The sequence below is a fragment of the Centroberyx affinis genome, unplaced genomic scaffold (assembly GCF_046629955.1).
Source record: "Centroberyx affinis isolate AG114_WGS23_722 - 3 ecotype Tasmania unplaced genomic scaffold, CSIRO-AGI_Caff_v1 ptg001578l_1, whole genome shotgun sequence".
NCBI lineage: Eukaryota > Metazoa > Chordata > Actinopteri > Beryciformes > Berycidae > Centroberyx > Centroberyx affinis.
In genome coordinates, this window is record NW_027280028.1 from 28,941 (window position 1) to 52,674 (window position 23,734).

Consider the following 23,734-nt stretch of genomic DNA (forward strand, 5'->3'; position numbering starts at 1 on the left):
GTCCTTTTTTTTTTTTTTACCATAAGATCAGCCAGACTGCTGCTACAGGAGCTAGAATAATAAAATTCCACGGGTTATTTCTGTTATTTAAAAAAAAAAAAATCAAATCCTTTGAAGCAATTGAAAAATCATTTGCGGCCTAAATATAGCACGCTGTTGTCGCTTAAGGAAAATGTCAAAGGTATTGTACTTAATACACACCAAATCAGCCAAATTCAAATTGGACATAAACGCCAATTACATATTTCTCTTCCAGGCACTTCAGCTGATAAAATAAAAATCAGCCACTGCATGAAGAAAAAAGGCCCACAATCAGAGACAAGCCGTGCTGATTTACCTTGGCTCCCTTTTTTATTAAAATATCTATTTCCACGACGACGACCAAAGGAAAAAAAAGGAGATTAAAAAAAAGAATGTCCTAGACCGCTAATTGGCAAGTTTAACATCAAGAACGAGCAGCAGAGGCCAAGGGAGGCGCTGCCGCAATCCGGAGAAGCCAAAAACCCCCATTTGCATCAAGTGCCACCAGAATAGCCGCGACTCCCCCGCACGCCATCAGCGGGCAGATGAGATTATTCATCTACTTGCAAATTGGCACATCAAAGTCAAACTGGAGAAGTGCTGTCGGAGGACCGCGGGGCCGAGGCCGGGGCCGAACGGGAGACCGTGATTAGGAGCTGGGAAACAGAAATTCTCCCTCCATATGTGACGAGCCATTCAAAATCCCTCCTGCGCCGAACAAAGGGGGCTATTTAATTGTATAACACAATTATTTGCGTCTTAAAAAGGCACAGTTTGGCAGCTGGGTATACAAAGTGACCCCATCTCCCCTCCCCGAGTGAATTAATAAACGTATCCGTCCATCTATCCATCTTTTATGTTTACATTTTAGCCGTTTAGCCGATGCTCTTATCCAGAGTGGCTGACAATGAGCGGGTTCAGTGTGTTGCTCAAGGACACTTGGGCAGGCTCACGGCTGCTCACAGACAGTCTGCCGCTGTGGGAACTGAACCTGTGACCCGTCAGAGAGCCACGCTGCAGCGCTCTTAACAGGGTTCCTACGCATTTTCAATTAAAAAATTCCATAGTTTTTCCAGACCTTGATTTGTTTTGAAGATTTTGTCTGGTGTTCAATATGATTTACGCAGATAGACATCTTGCCCCTGCTAACTAGGTCATATCACTGTATAGATGAAGATTGTTCTTCACAGAGACAAATATCAGAATATGTGAGATGATTGGCAGGGTTCCTACAGGGTTTCCATTTTAAAATTCCATATTTTTCCCAGACCATATGTTTTTGACCGGATTTACTTTTGGTCTGTATTTGATATAATGCATGCTGACAGCGGCTGGGTAATAAGAGCGTCCCTCTATCTGAACATTATTCTTCACATCAACAAAAACTGTGGACTCAAAGTGGCTCTACAACAACATAAAAGATAGAATTATGTGTGTATCGGACCTGAACCGCAACATTTTCCATACTTTTCCAGACATTTTTTCAAATTCCCAAACTATTCAAGACCTGGAAATGATCAAATTCATTTTTAATACTTTTCCAGACTACTGCGTAGGAACCCGGTCTTAAACTGAGAATAGTTTTTGGGAGCTGCTATTGAGTTTATTAATTGTTTTCCTGATATAGTGAACTGAACATAAAGCCAGAGGCTGGTTCAAAGGAGAGAGCGGCATTTCATCAGCCAAGGATTATAATTCAGTAGTTGGATATCTGATGGAGGGATGGTAGTGACGGGACGACGTGTTTATCTCCTGATACGACACGTGATATGGGGTTCACGAGTCAATACGACCACGATAAGATGTGATAAATAAAAGTCTGACTGTGCAGAATTCTGTTTATTTCTGAGACACAAATCTTTCTAGCGATGCCATTGGCTGCTAGAATGTAAACAACAATTTCAAAATGTCATTACAAAGTGACAATAATATAATTTGGATGGAGAGCTTGTGAAACTGTGATGGTCAAGAGTCTCATTAGTGATTACTACAGCAGAATAACATGGAGCTGATATCACCATTCATGTTCCTGACCTAAGATACATATTGTCACAGTTTTGTATTGCGATATATTGAATTTGGATATATTGTCCCATCCCTAATGGAAATGCCTATGATAGTGTATGATCCATACAGTATGATACCATAACATCGCAATGAATATGAGGCACTGAACATGTTGTCTTTGTATGTAATGTGGGAAGTAGGAATGGGACAATAACCGGCATTATTATATATTGCGGTAAAAAACAATAAGTTACGACAGCACCGCTCATTTTTATTAGCGCAACCACGAACCACCGCTCTCATCTGTCATTACTGATGTTTTTTTATTCATGTTGCTGACTGAGTTAAAGTGGATGCTGAGCAGTTGAACGCAGAGACGCATTTTACGTTATGTATTTTAGATGCTGTTTTCTGAAGTTTTTTGTGTCGTTTAAAACCATCCTTAGTCTCTATGAGATAAACTGGCATTTTATAATTTAGTTTTTTAAGAAAAGAGTCAAATGTCTTGTGATTGATATGATGAAGTAATTGAAGCACATAACAGCACTGTTTATAAAGTATTTATCTTTTTAATAATTATCAGGATAATATTGTATATTGAGATAATTTTGGTTAAGATAATTGTACTAGGAAATTTGGTAACACTTTACAATAAGGGTACATTAATTAATGGTTAGTTAATGCTTAATTATCATTAATTAACCCTTAATTAACAGTTAACTAATGTGTCTGGTAATCATTTACTAATGGTGTTCATGTTAACTAAGGTATTAATTTATACATTATTTAATAGTCATCTTTATAAACTATTAAATAATGTATAAATTAATACCTTAGTTAACATGAACACCATTAGTAAATTACACATTAGTTAACTGTTAATTAAGGGTTATAAGCATTAACTAACCCTTAACTTAGTGACCCTTATTGTAAAGTGTTACCGGAAATGTTTGGATCGAGCAAAGCAAAACTTCCAAGTTTGCGCTGAAAATGCCTCTAAAACTTTCCTCTATAGATTCCACTACTGTCTCCACTTTTCATGACAGGAGGAAGACAGAAACTGCATGTTCAGAAGAAGACGAAAAAGAAATTGTGAGCCCCAAAAAATAATTATGCAATACAAATCACTGGACATTCCCAGGTAATATTAGTCCTGTGTGAATCTGGCTTTTGTTATTATCTCTGTCTGTCTTCAAACGCCACCAAGATAAATATAAATTCCAAATATAGCCGCAAGCGGCCATGAAAGGGGTTCAAGCCTTGTCTGAACGGTACTGACGTCGCGAATAAAGTTTCAGCGGTTCTGAGGACATGGTCCAAATATTTCCCTTGATATATCTGCCAAGTTTCGCGATCATTGAACAAACGGGTGCAGAGTTACGGCCGTTTTAGTGTTAGGCCACGCCCATTTTTGGCGTTTGCGGCGCCCCCTTTTGGTCGAATCGCACAAAATTCAGTACGCATGTTAGAAATGCCATTCCAGATGAGGCTGAGAAGTTTGGGACCGATTATGCGAATGGACTTTGATTTACCGGCTGTTACATGGTTATTACACCATAGGCCCCGCCCACTTTCACCAATGATGACAAAACTTCTGCTATTGACTAGCACAGCCTCCCTGAACATGTGTACCAAATTTCACGCAATTTTGTCATCTGGATTAGGAGATACAGTTTTTTGGCATTTGTAGCGCCCCCTACTGTTCAATCTTAACACAGCTTTGCACACATGGTCATTGATGATATCGGAACATGTTCACTAAGTTTCATGATGATTGGACAATCGGTCATGAAGTTATAACAAATTAGCTGACAGGCCACGCCTTGTCACAAATTTAAAAATTAATATCTTCAAAACGACAGTAGATATCAACGACCTTTTAACAACTTTTAATGAGATTAGTCTGTAGATGCCACATACCAATTTTGGTGGTGATCGGTCAAACGGTGTAGGAGAAGATGTTAAAAATGTGTTTTTCAAAACTTTAAAAATATCTCAAAAACCTTCCAGGCGCACCTTGAAAATAATAGATAATAATAATAATAATAATAATAAATTGTAGAGTTTGGTCACCTGGATATGTGTACCAAGCTTCGTGTAAATCGGACTTATGGTGTGGAAGTTATGGCCTTTAAAGTAAAACCTTTAATTATAGCGCCACCTTCAGGCCGATTGGGTAAATATTTCTTGACCTAGTAATGGTTACCAATATCTGTCATTGGGCCAAATTTCATGTCTCTGCGATGTACCAACTCACAGGAATGACGTGGATGAACATTAATAACGTGGATGAAAATTAATAATAATAAACCAGCACAAAAACAATAGGGTTTCAGCCCCTATGTGGCTTGAACCCCTAATAAACTGTACATTTTACTACTTAATGCAATTCAACTGACTATGAATATCTGTTTGAGACCTTACAGGATGTATGTGTGTGTGTGTGTGTGTGTGTTCCTTACGTGGGAAATGAGGCTGGTGGCCGCCGCTGTGTGGCTGTCGGTAGTTTCCTTGGTGGTAGTTGCTGGGCGGCGGGGCGCTGCTGTACTGTCCTCCGCCGTGTTGGGGTCTGCCCAGGTTGTGACTGCAGCCAGACAGAAACCACAGAATCAGTGTCTGTAAGGTCAGAGTACTAGACAACAACATGCCAACTGGTTTACACCAGTTGGCACCAGTTGGCATTTATCACCGAAAACACCTTACAGTACCGTGAGTGTAAACACAGAAAGGGAATTGAACCCCTAACCCTGGAGGTGTCAGTGCCTTGCTTTACAAACTGAGCTACACAGGACTAAAGCCGGGCTCAGATTACAGGAGTTTTTCACCGATTTATCCCTGATTCGAGAAATCTGGATCTGAGTCTTGGTCGGAACTGAAGTTCGGCACAGAATTATCTGGTGATGTGAGCTGTGTACAGATCAGATCTGAACCCTCCCGAACCGTTCGAAGACTCAGAGTCGCCCCGATAATTTCTAACCTGTTTGATATTTGCGAGTTACGACGATTAGACTCTGGGGGCGACGGACAATATTTGGGGGTTTCCGGTGTAGCCAGCGGACATCCGGGCCAAGACTTCCTCTTCCGTGAGCCGGTCATTGTTTACAGTCCGATTAGCAACTTGAGACGGGAGAATGGAGTCGGAGTTGAGAGACGACGACTCATATGCAGATATCTGTTTATAGAGATTAGCCGAAATGTCGTCTGGACCTAAAACACCTACAAAAAGTATCGATGTTTGTGTTTTGTGTGGAGAAACATTCCATTCTCGCGTCTCAAGTTGCTAATCGGACTGTAAACAATGACCGGCTCACGGAAGAGGAAGTCTTGGCCCGGATGTCCGCTGGCTACACCGGAAACCCCCGAATATTGGCCGTCGCCCCCAGAGTCTAATCGTCGTCAGACCGATAGACGATGGGTTCAGAGATTGGCGATAGCGCACCAATGTTATAATAAACGGATATTGAAACTGACGGTTAAATTCTCACCTCCGGTCCTCTGGAACGGACAGCCCGCTTTGCCTATGTCTGTCTCTCCAAATATTTCCTCATCCAAACTCGTCTGGCCTTTCTCTTTTCTTTGGTAAACTACTGAACACACCACAGCAGCTGTTCCGCCTCCGTGTCTGTAAACATCTGCCTCCTGCCTCTCCATGGTCACGTGACTTGTTGCGTACAGCAGCTCCAGCAGGCAAGATAATCTTAATAATATCTTGTAGTGTGTGATGCACCGTCATGTTCTAAACTTGTAGTGTGAGCTTGTTTGCGATTTGAGAGAAGAAAATCGGTTAAGTTTCTCCTTTTGTGCGCGATGCAACCTGATTTCAAAATCGGTAAGGGTTTGAAAACTCCTGTAATCTGAGCTCAGCTTTAGACATAACGTATTCTAGTTATACATATTTCAGGGTTTGAGCGATATGGGTTTTTGAAGGCCGATATCAATATTTTTGCATTGAATCTGCCGGTATTTTGCTCCTATAGTGAAAATTGGCCATTTTTATGCCCCCCATATTCCACATAGCCAGTTTTTCCCCCAAATTTGTATTCCTATCAGGGTGGAAAAGCCTCTGAAACATTTAGAGCATCATGGGACATAAAACTCTCCACTGAAACCAGACTGATGAAATTCTTTTAGTGTCAGCAGCTCCTTAAGGCAGAGTGACCCAGTACACCACATTCAATATTAGACAAAACTCTGGGAGATATTGCCTGTAAATGACGGATTAATTTAAAATAAACATTATTGAACAATTAAATGAAAGAATATAATGTGTAAAAAAACCCCAAAATGTCATTGTAGGCTTTCCAGACTATTTTTCTGTAGCTGTGGTCAGGGAGAAATAACTCCAGCTGAACGGACTGTTTTTTGTTTTGTTTGTGTTTTCTCTCTTGTGCTTTTTATTTATTGTGCGTTTATGTATTGTGTGTCTTTGGCTGCCACAAGAATTTCCCCTCAGAGATAATAAAGTTGAATTGAATGATATCAGAGGTGGACGACACCGACTGGCCGATATCGGATATTTAATAAAAGCCTGATATCGGTCTAGCCTCCAAAATATTGTTTTTATTTGCAATCAAAGCAACAAAAGGAAGATCCTTTCCTTAAAATCATCCGTGCCTCCCTGGTTTTCCCGTTTGCCAGGCTGAGCACCTGCCTGTTTGGCCCCATCAAGGCAAATAACTGCCTGAATTACTGAATTAAGGACTTGGTTTAGAAGGAAAAAAAAGAAAAAAAAAAGAAAAAAAAAGAAGAAAAACTGGACTACATTGTGTTTCTTCAAATCTGTGCATAATTAATTCCCAAACATGCTATAGTCGGACTGAGCCAGATGTTCAATTATTCGCATTCCTTAATGATAATACCAATGTGTGGAGGAGAGAGCTTAGATCATAATCAAGGACGGCTGGTTAATGGGGACCGTTAGGGGGATACGAACATTTAAACACATTTTCCTCCACAGCTTCTATTTTAAAATACTGTACTTCTGCAGATATGAATTTGGAGTCTCTGCAGATTCAGCAGCCACTGTTTAACACCTCTGATTATGAACTAATATTATACAATACATACTATAATGTACACACAAAATCTTTCAGGGGCAGGTTTGGGGTGGCAAGTTCCCAGACTTTTCTAAATTATATTTTATTTTTCATACTTATCTACTCACTGACCAGTGTATGAACCATGACAGAAGATTATCCTGAAATCTGATTTTTACGTGCTGTGTGTGTAATTCCAGTGGACCTAAAGTGGTCCACTGGAAATCAAAGATCCTTTATCCTGTTAAAGTACAGGATAAAGGATCTTTGATTTCCCCTTAAATTACTGCTCATACTGCGGATGCAAAGAGTCATGATCGACACTTCCTCATTTATTGACACACTGGTAAGTTGAACAAGCGTTATAATATTTTCATTTGAAGGAACAAACGCTCCGCTGTCTGTGGCACTTCAGGTTTAGCTGGCTTCCAACTGTCCAAACGCTGCCATTCAGGAGATAAATCATATCATCTTGAGATCCAATGAGGTGAGTTTTCATCTCCAAAGCCTTCACATTTCATCCCTCCTCTGTATGCGTCTCTATAATGTGTTGCTGGTGGTTTATACATTTGCACTGAGGTCAAAAATCTCCTGTGCTAAAGCCTCCGTTAGGCTACTTGAGCTAGAGGCCTTCATGTGTTATGACAATTTAGTTTCTTTCCAGAGCATGGCAGATTTTCATTTTGGATTAAAATTACGGATACCGTCGGTAATAATTACAGTCACAGGATCTCCCTTGGCAAGATTACGCCGGTATGAATTGGGTTTATGAACCTGAAAAGCTGATTTGAACGCCTCAAGTCTTTTTCTCTTTGGCTGGTTACAACCATCACTGAGAAAAGTAATTCGATTTCCTCATAATCCAAGTTCTAAATTACCTTGATTTACCAGCGGCAGAGCTTGACATTAAACACTTCCGAAAAATTCAAAAAAACAGACGAACAAAGATATTTCCAACATGTTTTGTGTACATGTCCTTCTCCAAATTTTTCCCAGGGCTGGGCAAAAAAACCCCCCAAGACTGATTAATTCCAAATTTCCCTTTCCTCTACCTGACTGTAATAGCACAAGAGAGTGTTTCATCAGATCCTGTGGATTGGTAAATACGACTCGTCCTGTTTTTTTTTTACCTGTAAACAGTAAACCAGATGACTCACCTCAGAGCCCTGAAGCCAGACTGGTCCAAGTGAGCCTGCTGCCTGTTGGGGTTGAAGCCCAGCTGGGGTCTCCATGGTCTCTGGTTCCCCCGCTCCCAGTCTCCAGGCTTCAGCACCTTAGCGGGCATCCTGAAAAAGCAAATAAACAGTAGAATTAAAGCTGCACTAGGTGGGATTTTTACATAAAAATCTCCTTTTATCAGTCTAAATCAGTGGTTCTCAACGTGGGGTCCAGGGACCACTAGCGGTCCTTGAGGGGGTTCCAGGGGGTCCCCAGTAAATTGATGAATTGTTAAACTTTAGCATTATTTAATTTACAAGAAGTTAACACAATTAGAGAATGTAGAAGAATGACTGTTTTGATCATAGTTTCTCTGTTATCTCTCTACCTACAATACAGACAGTCATGGAATTCTGGACAAAATCATATCTGACAATAAAAATATTCTCAGATTTAGGTCTGAGAGACAAAATCTCATGAAATGGGGGTCTGTGGCTCTAATGTGGACTAAATTAGGGTCCTGGTTATGAAAAAGGTTGAGAACCACTGGTCTAAATCACAAAGAGGGGCTGTAACAGAGCAGAACATCCCATCCCCTCTGACTCAAATGCTGTAGATTCAATTCTGGTGCTGTATGCTCACTGGTGGGAAACATTCTCCACACAAGAAGTGATGGATTGAAACTTAAGAGTAAAATCCAAACTGTCTCCTGAACAGCAGTGAGCAGCTGGACTCACCAACATTAGGAACTTTCCCTCTCTCTCCTCTTTGGTTTCCTTTGGTATAAAGCATCACAGACTGACCGGTTGGTAAACAGTTTACTGATGTCACCTCATGGCGACCTTACACCAAACGACTTTTCAAGAGATTTCACGCAGACAAATTTCCAATGTCGGAATAAAATCATGAGAGTTTTGCTGGAGTTGTGGCGTGCTCCCGTCATCTCCATCGTTTGGTGTAAGCTGGTCAGAAAACTCAGTCCCAGCTGTCTTAAATCAGTCTTTTTCTCGTCTTGACGTTCCGATAAAATCAAACATGTTTAATATTATTGGAAGTCTTTAGTCTTGGCTCATGCAATTAGTGAAGTTCAATGACGTGAACATTGTCAACAAACAATAGTTGCGCTCTCTCTGAAGGAAAAAAAGTAGACAGAAATTGCTTTAACCCTCGAAATCCCCGGTGAGTATGCTATATGCTATAGCTAGCTAGCTAACCACTGTCCCGAACATGGCTACTTGCAAGCTAACGTTAGCTACTGTAATGTTTGCTATTAGCCTACGAGCTAACCGTACGTTTCAGCTGAAGATTGCCAGCTTCAATCATATAAATCTGGCTGCAGTGCTCCCTCTCTCCCTTTCTCTCATACATACGTGTGTGTGTGTGTGTGTGTGTGTGTGTGTGTGTGTGTGTGTGTGTGCGTGCGTGCGTGTGTGTGTGTGTGTATGTAGGAGGGGGATTTACTTTGTAGAGGTGTTCACAAGTCAGTCCATGTTTACAATCTATTGGAAAACTCTGAATAGTAGGGGAAGCCCTTTTCAAAGTCTTCTAGTGTATGGTAGGCAGTCTTTGCAAAATCTTATAGTCTGTGACTAAAAATTCAGTGACTTATGACACATTGTCTTTAGATGTGAGCTGGATGTGAGAGGGTGTCAGACTTTAGTCTTTTAAAAGTCTTTTCAAAGTCTTCTAGTAGGCATTACATGACTTGTGGGTTTTGAAGTTTGTAAAATTAAAACAGTTGTCTCTCGCTGCCATTTGGAGTCGACAACATGCAAAGTTGCCTAGCGCAGTTTTCACTCGGAAATGTTCAATCCTTATAGGAAACAAAAACACCCAAAATTGCAGTTATGTGGTCATTTTTGTGGCCACAGTTTATTGTTACTTCCAAGTTGCTGGTGTGCCTGCCGGACCAGCTGGGGAGATGGAGAGGGAACAGGAAGGTTGCAGGTTCGAGTCCGCGACCCGCTGGGTGAGGAACATAAAATGAGAAACTCTCTCCCTTCCCTCAGCGCTGGACAGCTCCCAGTTGTGAATGCATGAAACTGTTTGAATGTGGAGCTGAGAAAGTTAAGAGCAATGCTTGCTCAGTAAAACTGTTTCCTTGATAAATAAGGTTTAAAAAGAAGAAAAACCCTCACTTGGCTCCAGAAAGGATGACAGCCTTGAACACAAAGTTGTCTGCATACTGCGGATCCTTGAACTTCACTCTGGAAAAGATGAGAACATAATCTTCAGCTGCGGAAAAAGAGTCGCTTTAGCTTCTACTTACACTTTAAAAATTGGAAATCCCCCAGTCTGACACTCTTCCACTGTCAGATCTCAGCAATCTGTGATGTTCAGTTCATTCCTGGAGTATTTTTGGTGGTTAAGTGTTGTAATTTACTTTTCTGGTGAACCCACTCTACCCCAACCTGCCTCATCTACTTCTACTTCACTTAATGATTTCCTACGTTTCCCAGAATGCCTTTCTACAGGCAGAGGAACAAGGCTTTACCGGATATGCAAATTCAGTTCATGCATATATGCTTTTTGGAAAAATGTTATTATCTGTGGTGAAACTTTCAAAGATCTCTAAAATATAGGGGATCCAGTCTCTAAAACTGCTATTATTGCATTCAACAAGAAACTAAGATTAATTATTTTCTCAAGAGTATTTATTACGTTTTACACAAATCGTAGATATCTCAATTTGGAAAAAAAAACTAAAATGAATACTAAAAATATTACAAAATGTTCTAATCTCTACCCTTATATTTTCTGTTGTGTGACAGTGATGTAGATCAAGATGGCTCTTACCCAATCGCACTGTTCTGTGAAATGTCACGCAGCATTGGGATGGGAGACTGCACTGCCCTGAAAGATAAATGTTAAAACAAAAATTGACGAACGAACAAGTCCGAGTCGTCACAGTGGACAGGCTTCTCTGTCGAGTGCTCATGTCCATTTAAAAAAAAAAAACAAAAAAAAAACACAGGAAGCGGGAAGTTGGAGGAAATGTACAAAAAGTGATAATAAAGCAGGCGTTCCTTACTTATCTGGTAGAATAGGGTCGTCATCAAGATCTAATGTACCTTGGATTCCATGGCAAAGCTCTGCAGGGATCTCAGTGCCCTGGAGGACAGAAGATACATCCAAGATCAGAGTTCATGCACATTATGCTGTTAGAGCCAGTTTTGTTTTGTTGTGAGAACAATGAGTGCCACCTATAGGTAGGGCTGGGCGATATGGTTGAAATCAATATCACGATAATCATAACGATTTTTCTCGATATCAACATATATCACGATATGTTTCATGTATGCAAAATCACGTTAAATAGACAAATTAATGTTCATCTCATTGAACTGAATGGTGATGTTAGGTGTGATGTCAAACAAACCTGAAATTTTATAGTAATATTTCTACCATACCTCATTTTATGAGCGTTTTGTAAGTAAAATTAGCTTGTCATCATCAATTTAGACAGCAGAAATGTGTGTCATGATATCACATCTTCACGATATGATTCCACTGAAAGACGATAAACGATAATATTGAGTTATCGCGCAGCACTATGGCAAAGCAATATAGGGGCAAATAGCTTGTGGCGCCCCGGCCAGTTAATTGAATCAGGTGGGCGAGCAGCAGCTGGAAGACGCCGTCGAGCCACAGTTCCCAACCGCAACAAGACAGAAAGTAGAATATTAACGAAACAAGTGTAAAGAAAGAACAAGCCAAGTAATCCAAGCCAACAAGAACAAAAGATCAACAAACTGAGTACCTGCGCGTTGGAACTTTACGGTGCGTAGAGGCTAATTGTAGATTAAAGAAGCCACGACATATGCTTTTTGGAAAAATGTTATTATCTGTGGTGCAACTTTCAATATCTCTGTTCAATATCACTGCTATCATTCCATCAACCAAGAACCTAAGTAACCAGCTATCCTTTAAAAATTAACAATTTGATTCAATCGTACAACTTCCATTAAAAGCGTGGGTGCTGCAAACTATGTGCAGAGTTCTAGACCAGGATCCTGTGGGTGAAACATGTTGAGATAACAGTCTGATCAACACACATGGCATTAACACATGTATCTTTAGCATGGGTGGAACTGAAGTGGGAACTGAACCCTCAAACTCTGGCAGTGTCAGTTCAACACTCTGCCTGTTGAGCTGCACAAGACCACAGGGTCACATGACTCAAACCAATAAATATAATTGTGATATCGACAAGGATTCAAGTGATATGGGCTTTTGGAGGTTGATGCGGATAATGACATTTTTGGACTGGAATCACTAATATAAGATAAAATATTTTGTGCTGACATTTAATATATTTTTTTAATTTTAATTTCCATTTCCAGAACTTTTCTTGTCAAGCTGGCCTCTAAACAGCATTTTGGATCATGGGACACCAAAACTTGCCACTGAAATCCATACTAATGAAGTTCTTTTAAGGTTACCAGGTCACCAAAAAAATTATTTAGTATTGAAATTATATTATTTTATAGAAAATAAAATACATGGGTACATCAGAAGAAGTGGATGATATCTGATATTTAATAAAAGGCCAATATTGGGCTGATATATCGGTCTAACCCTATTTGACACTGAACTGATCAGACATGCAGTAATAATTAAAGTATTACAACATACATTTTTGTTCCAACTTTTCTTCACTGACCATGCGTTTTCACACTGAAGCCAAATTCAGGTCAAAACAGCCCTCGCCTTTGTTTACACATGAATAATCAACACATGCAACACCTGCATGGCAACACATCTGCAGCAGAATGACGCAGCAGGAACAGATTCTCTCATCTGATATGAATATCTATCAGAGAGCAACGCATTAAGTGTGATTCCAGCCCTAGAAAAAGACTATTATTGGAGACAGGTGTCACGCACAAAGCAGCTGACTGTCTTTGTGATTGGTTGATTGTGTGTGTGTGTGTGTGTGTGTGTGTGTGTGTGTCTGTGTGTGTGTGTGGAGGGGTGTCATCAGTAGCATGATGTGATACAGCATATTGAAGATAAAAAAAAAGCAAAAATAAAAAACATGTAACTGTCAAACTAATTGCTATATTGACATACTTTACAGTGATACTTAAAGATGCAACGTGTATCATTTAGAGAAGGGAGGATATAAGATTTTATCTTTTATCGCAATAAAAACACTCAAGATAATTTTATCTTAGTGAATTTCCATTATCGGGATAATCGTGAATATCCTCACGAGTGACTTGAAAAAGCTGTCTAGCTCACTAATGTACAGTCCTATTGATTTCCTGATTTATTTTGAATTGCCATTTGCCACAAGGGGGAGCCCACATCTTTCCAGTCAATCGTCACCGTGGCTGAAAGCTCGGCTTGCCCATTATATCCCCCACAAAAACAAAAGTTAAATCGGATGTGTGGAAATACTATGGATTCAAAACTAAGGAAGGACAGAGAGATGAAGTGCCCACCTGCAGCTACATAGCTAACGTTACTTAGCTAACGTTAGCTTTGTAGCTAAATAGCTTCATCTTTTACCTCTGGTTGGATGTAACGTTATAATGTTAGCACTGTGCGGTGCAGCGGTCCCTCTCTTCCTATCCTATGCCTGGCCTTACAGAATGTAAGGTAAAGTGATTCCAGTATGTTTTAGTGCCATTTTAAGAGTTTTAAGCATATTTTGATGATTATCGGGATAATATCGTGAATCGCAATTATTTTGGCCAGGACATGAAATTTTCATATCGTCCCATGCCTAGTATCATTATTAAACATCAATATATCATTGCCAAATTAAGAGTGTTACCTTGGTATAATTACCGTAAACTAATGAGACCATGTTGGAGACGACTGTTCTCCTCCATCTCACTCCAGTACTATTGTTAGTTCTAGAAACTCTTTCAGCTTTAGCTCCGTTTGCTCTGGAAGAACAGAACCTCTTCCTGTTTTGTGCCGTAAAGCGATCCAGCAGATTTCCCTCCAGATCCACCAGGTGGAGAAACAATGGAGGATGCAGAGAAGAGGCTGATAGAGGCTGACACTGATGGTCTGGTTTGTTTACAGTAATTATACCGATTAATGTAGTGATGATTTATTGATGTTGAAATGCTACACAGTCCCTTTTAAGGCTTACAGATGATCGCAGCTGTACAGACAGACCTCAGCCCCTTTGAGGTAATGTGAGGTAAAGTATGAGGTCAGTTTCTTTACCTCTTGAGATTCTGCACGGTACAGTTCATGGATGAAGTCGGAGAGCGGGTGGGACTTCGCCACAAACAGCACATCACTTCCCAGACTGTTTCTTTTCTCTGGAACACAAAGAGAAAACAGCAGCTGTGGTCAGGGATTAAATACCAGTGATTACTGGAGAGACTGGAGATATGATTGTACTGGATTAGATGGGAAGGGACGGATGGGGAGACGGCAAGATAGAAAAACAAATATCCAGCCAGCATGCAACAGAAGTTTAGACACTTTGTGGTCACCCTAAAGATTGTACCATACACTTAAATATCTACACATTAATTATGCTGTGAGCGGTATAGCTATTTTTCATTTCTTCTGTTTGTGGCATGAGTATCAAAGATCTGTCCTATTTGGGCATTTAACGGCTGTTGGTTTTGCTATTTTTTATAAATGAAAAACAGAACATGAGGTGTTAAAGTTTGGCTGCCACCATTTAATCTACACTTGACTGAAAACTACCTACTTCCCTTATTATTTAACCCCAAAGCCAGCTTGCCCTCCCAAATCTCCCAGATGCCCCAGTCCATCCCGAGCTAGCAGGTAGTACTTTGAGTGTTTTAAATGTCAAAAGGTCAGGACTAGTGTTTACATTTGAAATCAACTAAAATCACACCTATCAAAGCTTCTACATGACACACCATGCACATCGGTACCAAAATACTTGTCAGGGCAGGAGATAAACTTCATTAACAAAAACACTTTTTTCCTGTGTCACTACTGATGCAGTGCAGTGTTTCCCCTACATGCACCTATGACCGCCGCTGCTGAATTATTATTTTATTTTTTTACCAGAGGAGAGAGGAGAGGAGAGGAGAGGAGAGGAGAGGAGAGGGCTCCGTCTTATCTCTTTAGAAACTATTACTATACTATATTATTTTGCGCTACGGACGCTTCATATCCAGGTCAACTCACACACCAGTGAGTAAAGCATATAAACGAGAAACTTTGCGCTTACCTGATAATGTCGGCACAACAATTATAACAACAAGGTAGATGTCAACAATGAAGCAAGCAACGCTGATCACGGATTCAGGATTATCATTCGCCGAAGGGAAAACAGTCCTGCAACTTCACGTGAGTATCGCACAGTAACGTTACAGCAAACGCAATCATTTGATAGGAATACGCAAGGAAACGCATATCTGTGAAATAAACAACATTTGGAAGATCCATCTTGATAGGAAGATAGTAGGTATTGCACATGCACCGATTGTTTTCTTCTTCCTGGAGGCGGGCCTTGCTATGCGCGAGGGCCATACAGACATACAGAGGGCTAGACAGACATTTCCCCCTGCTCATTACTGTGCACAAATGTACTGTATGTACTTAGGCCTCAAGAGCCCTTCTGGTGCCGGCAGACACGTAGAAACCTCCTGGCAGGGCGTGCTTTGCGAGCGCACAAAAAAATGTTTGTGCAAAAAAAATAATAATAATTTCACGCGCGTGCTTCACCTTCGCTGCTACAACTCCATCCTGGGGGAAACACTGCAGTGACTCTGTGTCTTTATAGGAAAGTACTACTCACTCTCTTCGGGTGTGAGGTCGGGGTAAACGTCCGCCAGAGCCGCTCTCAGCCGACGCTCGTCCACAAAGGGCAACAGCGCCACACCTTCAAACACAACAGAACAGGACATACTTGGATACAGAATGTTTGTACTCCCAACTGTAACTTAGAAGTATCTTAAAAATCCTGGACGCTTTCATGCAAAGCAAATGTTTGGGTGGCGCCAGCGGGAATTGAACCCCCGACCCTGGCAGTGTTAGTGCCTTGGCTTTACCTATTGAGTGACATATGACCCACGTTCCTTCATATCACATTTAAAGGGTTCAGTGGTTCTTTATATCTGCTACAAATGCATCCTGTAGCTCTTTCTGTGGGAGAATAAATTACTAAAAAAATTCTAAATAATTCTAAATAATTTTCACTTGTAAAAACGTCACATCTGTGTTTCTTAGACTCGATGTAATGACATAAATTTGTAGGAAAAATATCGCAAGAAAAGAGGCCCCTTCACTCCCTTTAAAATCTGGGTTACCAAGCAGGACAGTGACTCACCTTGCCAAGCATACTTCTTGCCGTTGAGATCAATGGCAAAGTCATCGGGGTAGAAGTCGATGATGGAAGAGTCCTGTTTCAGAGGGAGGCATTGAACAGAATTGAACAAGAATGGAAAAGAGCGTGTAAAACCAAGAAGCAGCAGCTCTAAAGTTTCCAGTTGAAAGTCAGAGTCTTTTCCAGATGTACATTTTGAGACATTGCAGATGTATTGCGTATTACATCTTTGATTAGAGACTTTGAATACTACAGCGACATACAAAGTCTTTCACAGGCAAGTAGTTCAGTGTAGAGGTGGATTTCCAGACTTTTTCCAAACTCATTTTGAGTTTTTGTACTTTTCCAGACTTTTAAAGACCTGTGAATTGTGACAACAGTCTTCCAAACTGTCTGGACCTGCGCAGCAACCTTGAAATGATTTTGGACACTAAAACTTACCGGACTGGCCATGAGGCTTCTCCATGTTGTGGGCAGGAAGTTGCCGCTGGCAGCAGGAAACACGCCCATCAGCTGCTCCAGTGGTTTGAACTGCACACGACAACCACAGAGAGATAATTAGATACTCAGATACATCAGTATCAGCATTAACTGCACAGGTAAGACCCACGAGAAGAACAATTCAAACTCCAAAAAAATCTCCAAATATATTGTATGGGTCTAGAAAAAGATGATGAAAAAAAGAAAACTTACAATGACAAAGAGAAGCGAAAACAAGAGCTAGGGCTGGGTGATAATTCAATATTATCGTGTATCGTCTTTCAGTGGAATCATATCGTGATGATATGAAGATAATTTGATATCGTGACACACATTTCTGCTGTCTGAATTGATGATGACAAGCAAATTTCACTTAAAAACTCTCACAAAATGAGGTATGGTAGGAATATTATTTGAATATTTCTGTTTTGTTTGACATCACACCTAACATTACCATTCCGTTCAATGAGATGAACATTAATTTGATTATTTAACATGATTTGCATACATGAACCATATTGTGATATATATTGATAGAGAAAAATCCTTATGATTATCATGATATTGATTTCAACCATATCGCCCAGCCCTAACAAGAGCAGACAAGAGGAGAGAGATGAAGAGAACAACAGAAAAGAGAAGATATGACGAGATGAGACAAGAGAAGACGAGAGAAAACAGACATGACAGAGAAGAGAAGAAAAAGGACAAGAAGAAAATATGAGTAGATGAGAAGAAAAGAGAAAAGACACTAGGGAAGAGGAGGACAAGAGGAGAGAAGAAAAGACAGACCAGGAGAAGAAAGGGGAGGACAAGACGAAAGCCTTCGGTCTGTTCTTACCGGTTTGGTCCCCATCTCAAAGTCGGTGAACATGCCTTTGATGTCTTTGAAGTCGGAGGCGAACGGAGCGTAGTGGAAGGGGAAGTACCACTTCCAGGAAGCACAGCCCTGCCAATGAACAAGGGAACATTTACTGACTTTACCATGACATTACATATTAGAAGAAATTCTCAGACGGCCATTACGCAACGCAGAAAACCCGTACCAAATTGCATGTGCTACTTTTCTTTTACCATCTAACTATTTTTTTTTTTTAGAAAAGAACAGGCTCTGCTAATGCTGGTTAGTGACCTGCCACAGTGGCCACAGACGATATTTACCAGCAGTTTGCCAGTGGTTGGTATTCATTTGCTACCGTTCTGCTGTGCCACAGACATTTATTATTTTAAAGGATAAGTTGGAAGAGACTCATTATCTATAGGTCCAAAATCGCCCATCGCTGTAGCTGTTGGACCCACAGACAGTATTGTCTCCAGTCAGCTGTCAGTTGAAGCTCTGCTGCCTCTTGCTGCAACAATGAGTCCAAACTGTTTGTGAGAATATCTCCAGAAAAGCCGTTTGTGAAAACGATACGGAGAGCGACCGACGTATTTCCATCCGCGGCCCGGAAAGCAGCGGCACCGCACTGTTTCCACTCTTCTACCAAACTCTACTGTTTACGATCTGACCCGACCGTCCAGAACCAGATCACTCCGCCAGGAACCGCCTTTCACCCCACAGCGGTCTGTGCTGCGGCAGAGAAAATTAGTTCTGTGATTTCTTGATTAGTGAAAGTTGCGTAACGGAGGAACTGAGTCTGTTTCCTCTCGACTCTGTGGAGACACAAACGGCTTTTCTGGAATATTCTGACAAACAGTTTGGACTCATTGTTGCAGCAAGAGGCAGCAGAGCTTCAACTGACAGCTGACTGGAGACAATACTGTCTGTGGGTCCAACAACTACAGGAGGAAGAGAGGAGTTATATATAGGTTGAAAATTGACAAACTTATCCTTTAAACATTAGATGTAAAGGGAGTTACTGACTGGCAACCAAAAAAAAAGGACAGAAGGACGGTGCAAAACCCACCCAAAGAAGACGAGGCAACTGATGGAGAAAAAAAGCCTCTTTGCCCTTTTTCAGACAAGTTCCACTGCACCATAAAGCTTAAAATACAATCTGATCAGACTAACCTGGCTGTGGCTGACATTTAAAAATCTTCAGATTGCATAGGCCCATGTGTAAAATACTCTCCAGTACGCGCCTGGTGGCTGTTGCGACTCGAAATGAGTTTCTGGCCTTCGCTACTATACTGTCTAAATATGCAGGAATGAAAATAAAGCCAGTCTTTGGAGTGTAGTGTGAACCCTAAAGCCCTAGGTACAACATATTCTCCAGTACAACTCAAAATCCATTCTCCTCTTCTTGTCTGTATTTTTGAAATGTTTATGTAGGAGCAAGAAAAAAAAAAACAAAGAAGAAAAAAATTAACCCTGCAAATCCAGCAATAGGAACGCTTATCCTTTCCAAGCAAAACAAGCCCGGCCTTTCAAAGTCACACCAAAGGACGACCTTCACTTCCCACAACGCACCTCTGAGAAAACGAGGTCCTCTGAAAGCTCATTTTAAAGCCGACCACTCTATTATTAAAGATGTTCATTCAAATGATAATATGGGACTTTACCATAATAAAAAAGGTAGAAAAAGCGCCTAGATTCCTACATTCAAATAATTGCACAGAACATTTAGGGGGGAAATAACGTTGACATTTTTTGAGCGTGGGGAGAAATTAATTTGTGACCAAGGCAAGCAACGTCTCAAATCACATAAATAACCTGATAAAACTTATAACGACAGACAAGAAAAACAAAACTGACGCTACCTTGACTTACAACCAAGGTACATGAACTAAAAAAAGGTAGAAAAAATTCAGGTATTACTTGGAGTCTGTCTTTATTGGGACAGAAAACCAAAGCTTTCACCTGGATTCCAAGACAAAGAAACAACGGATCTCAAACAATTGAGATACAGAACAAAGTGTGAATCTCGCCTTTTGTGTTTGGGCTTTTGGGCAAACCAGCGTCTCCTTCCCTGAGCATTTGGTTGAGGTGTGCGTGATCATAACTCTGTTCGGCGGCAGAACCGTGAATGTGTGGCAGCAAAGACCAGACACGTCCCCGTCCGCCGAGGGCCCCGCTAATGAATTCATCCAGAACGCCCCCCCGGGACGGGCTTTCGATTGCCGAGCATGTGGTGTCAACACAGAGCCCGCATGCACAGAGCGCACAATTACCTCGGACAAATCCCCCCGGCTCACGCCTGATACGCCGAGGCTCTTCTGGAGAGGGCCCACGGCTAATTATTTCATTTCAAGATAAAGATCAATATTTTACAACAATAAAATGATTTAGTATATAATCACACTGCAAATAATAGCTGGAGATACGGAGGAGGACCGCTGGACAGAGCCGGAGATTCTTTGTTGAGATGCTCAGCAATGAGGAGTCCTTGACATTCAGGATAAAGAAAAATCTTTTGCCGTTTCTCAGATAAAAACACCGATCATCACTTAAGTGTTTACTGTGTCCAGGTCTTTTCTTTGTCGGGACCGATTGGGAACAGTCTGAGGTAATTATGGAAGTGACTCTGGTCAAAGTCCAAACCACACTGAAACCGTTCTGACAAACCTAGAAGGGTTCTGTTGTGTCTCTTTTCCACAGTGATGGCATGCCTAATCAAAACATCTGAATAGCCATCCACTGTTAGGATGAAATTTTAAACCGTTTTTAACCCCTGGGAAAGCACCTCCTTTTTCTGAAGACGAGACCGAAAATTACATACCCAAAATAAAATGGTTACTGTACTTGAACCCCTGTGACTAAAGGCATAAACTTGGTCTTTCCTGAGAGGTAAGCCTAGGGAGTTTCTTCTCCAAGTGTCAGAATTACTCCAAGTATTACTGACACCGAGTAACACAAGCTCAAACACAGTGGAAATTGCTGTTTTTTTCTTGCCTAAAAGAAAAAAAACATCCTGCCTGTGGCTGTGCTATTTCAGCCTGAAAACTCAACGGAGCCACAGCTCCAGGCCCGACCAAATCCAGGTTCAAAGTAGATGACAAAACAACAAAAAATTAGTATGTGGCAGTTTCTAGGGTAATGTCTAGGCAGATTTCCAAAAAGGCCATTTGGAGACTCCAGAGGGACACTTGTTAAGGACAGCCACACTGTAGGAACTTTGAAACTGTCAATTGGGATAGAGGAAGACTTATCACATCTATTGTCTGTGCACAGAGGTTTGAAGTCTTGCACTCTTTATTATTGGTTGCTTGTACTGTTTGTGACTTAGTTACAATGAGTGCAACAGTAGAATAAGCTTCAACACCTACCATAACTATCTTATATACCCATCTATAACTGACATTCGGTGGATGAAAATGGTCAAGCCCAAGAAAATAAGGATACAATTCACATAGCCTAGTTTTAGACTCCAAAGTTCTTCTCTTTGCTGATTGGCCACAAAGTTTGATGGTGTTAAATGAATCTGTTCGTATGTTATATGTCTTTTCATGAGAGGCCACGCCCACTGCCACACCCTCCTTTGGTCAATTGGTATGACAGGTTAATCAGTTCTTCCTTGTCCCATGAACAATCTTTCCAAAAGTGCAAATCCACTGATAACTTTGAGAAATTTTGCTAACAGACGGAGGTAATAAAGTGTGATCCTGGCATAAGGTGTTAACATGACAATTAAGTCGGGAGTTTTCCCTAAACCAGGTTAAGACGGGGTCATTAATGTGCGTGTCAGTGAACCCTCATGAGAGTCCAGTCTTACCTGGTAGTAGTAGCGCAGCACCCAGCAGAGACCCTCCACATACGACTTCACCACCTTGCGCCTGAAGTCGTCGTCTGTCACTTCCACGTCGAACTTCGTCTTGTAGTATCTCTGCTTCCATCCCTCCTCCCATAACCTGCACCGGTCACAGCAGCACATGTATTATTACTTTACTAATAAAAACTAGAAATAACCGCCTCGCGGTTGTATGCCTCTGCCAATAAACTTTGTCTTATCATTGCAAGGACAGTCTTTATTTAATGAACATATATAATTAATGTGATTATTAGGTCAATTTAAAGGATTTTGGTGTCTGCAAAAGTAAGTGACAGCACTTCCACCGATCTTGACCCAAGATCGTTTTCTCAGCTACAGTGGTAAGCAAAACATTACGATGTCACAGTGAAGTTGACCTTTGACCACCAAATTCTAATCAGTTCATCCTCGAGTCCAAGTGGACGTTTGTGCCAAATTTGAAGAAATTCCCTCCAGGCGTTCCTGAGATATCACGTTCAAATAAAAGGATACCTAATATTACAGTTTCATTCAGTTGAGGTATGTGCTGTCTATACTTTAGTCTGGTTTATTGTTTAAGCATTTAAGTGTTTAATAATCTCCCGGCTCCAGTTCTTTACCAAGCACTGGATTACACATAAACTCTCTGGATTACACATAAACTCTCTGGATTACACATAAACTCTCTGGATTACACATAAACTCTCTAACGACACAAAAATGCTTTGACGCGTGCGCTCTTTGTTATTGGTTACTTATGCTAGAGCTGGGCGATATAGCGATGCAATATCAATATCGTGATATCAGACTACAGATCCTCTGGGATTTTGATTATCATCATAAAGGGCTGGACGATAATTCAATATTATCGTTTATCGTCTTTCAGTGGGATTATATTGTGATGATATGGTGATTTTGGGATATCGAGACGCACAATTCTGCTGTCTGAACTGATGAGAACAAGCTAATTTTATTTAGAAACTCAGACAAAATGAAGTATGGTAGGAATATTATGTGAAATTTCAGTTTAGTTTGACATCATACCAAACATTACCATTCGGTTCAATATGATGAACATTAATTTGATTATTTAACGTGATTTCGCTTATGTGAGCCATATCGTTATATATATCGATATCCTAAAAAATCCTTATGATTATCGTGATATCGATTTCAACCATATCGTCCAGCCCTACTGTTGGTGATCTTGGAATTAAAGCCAATTCTACTGCTGCACTCACTGCAAGTCACCATGGACGGGAGAGTCGGCTAAACGCCTATAATGTAAATGTAAATGTGTCTAAACGATACGTTGGCTCGTTCTAAACCTGCTGGTTCTCAAGACGCCATTCATTCATCTATAGGCTGAAAACCGGAGAAACTTCCCACTGCTGCCGGGAATAGTTTAATGGCTTTGACTTATTGGTAGATTTGCGACGGCGAAGCCATTCTGCACACATAATCAAGGCCGTCCGGCATCTGTCTAGTCAATCCTCGGAGCGGCCCGCGGGGAGCGCCGACTTGTGAGAGAAAGCCTCCATGAATACCAATTTAGCCCGATGGATTTAACAGCTTTGGCAAGTGCGTCACAGAGGAATTTGCAAGAATATTCCTCCTTTCCATATTAATCACTTGCAGAGGGTGGCGGGAGCTGCTGAGCGGGGGTGGGGGGTGGGGGTGGGGGGTGGGGGGGTGGGTGGGCGGAGAGTTAAACAGCCTGTGTTGTGGTACAGTGGCATTAATGGGAGCGTCTCCCTGGTTCTGTTGGTTAACGGCAGCTTACCTGATCTTCTGCAAGGCTTTTGTTTATATAAAGGTGTTTTGGTTTTATTATCTGCTGTTTGGTGGACATGTTTATCTAAAGTACAAGACCCACGGTTCCTACACATTTTCCATACTTTTCCAGACTCAAATTTCCAGACGTTTCGGTAGATTTTTTAGACCATATTTGACATCTGAGTACAAATAGCTAGATGTTTATTATGTAAATAAATGGTTTTAAAATCCAACTGTTAACATGTATGTTACATTCTGACTATGTATGCTATTATGTTGCCAAATAATTGCCAGAAGATTGTAGCTAGGTACTG

General features: G+C 40.9%; 1 protein-coding gene across 1 annotated transcript in view; it reads right to left on the reverse strand.

The window, feature by feature from the left end:
- LOC139651007 (5'-3' exoribonuclease 2-like) overlaps positions 1-21,788 on the reverse strand; it is a 32,433-nt gene extending 10,645 nt beyond the window's left edge. The window contains exons 1-11 of the mRNA XM_071527831.1: positions 21,630-21,788; positions 17,819-17,926; positions 16,939-17,028; positions 16,501-16,573; positions 15,970-16,053; positions 14,409-14,506; positions 11,254-11,333; positions 11,019-11,075; positions 10,361-10,429; positions 8,222-8,350; positions 4,491-4,612 (exon numbers count right to left, since the gene is read on the reverse strand). Coding sequence (XP_071383932.1) covers positions 4,491-4,612; positions 8,222-8,350; positions 10,361-10,429; positions 11,019-11,075; positions 11,254-11,333; positions 14,409-14,506; positions 15,970-16,053; positions 16,501-16,573; positions 16,939-17,028; positions 17,819-17,926; positions 21,630-21,788 — 1,069 coding nt within the window. The remainder of the gene's footprint in view (positions 1-4,490; positions 4,613-8,221; positions 8,351-10,360; positions 10,430-11,018; positions 11,076-11,253; positions 11,334-14,408; positions 14,507-15,969; positions 16,054-16,500; positions 16,574-16,938; positions 17,029-17,818; positions 17,927-21,629) is intronic.
- Positions 21,789-23,734: the final 1,946 nt, after the last annotated feature.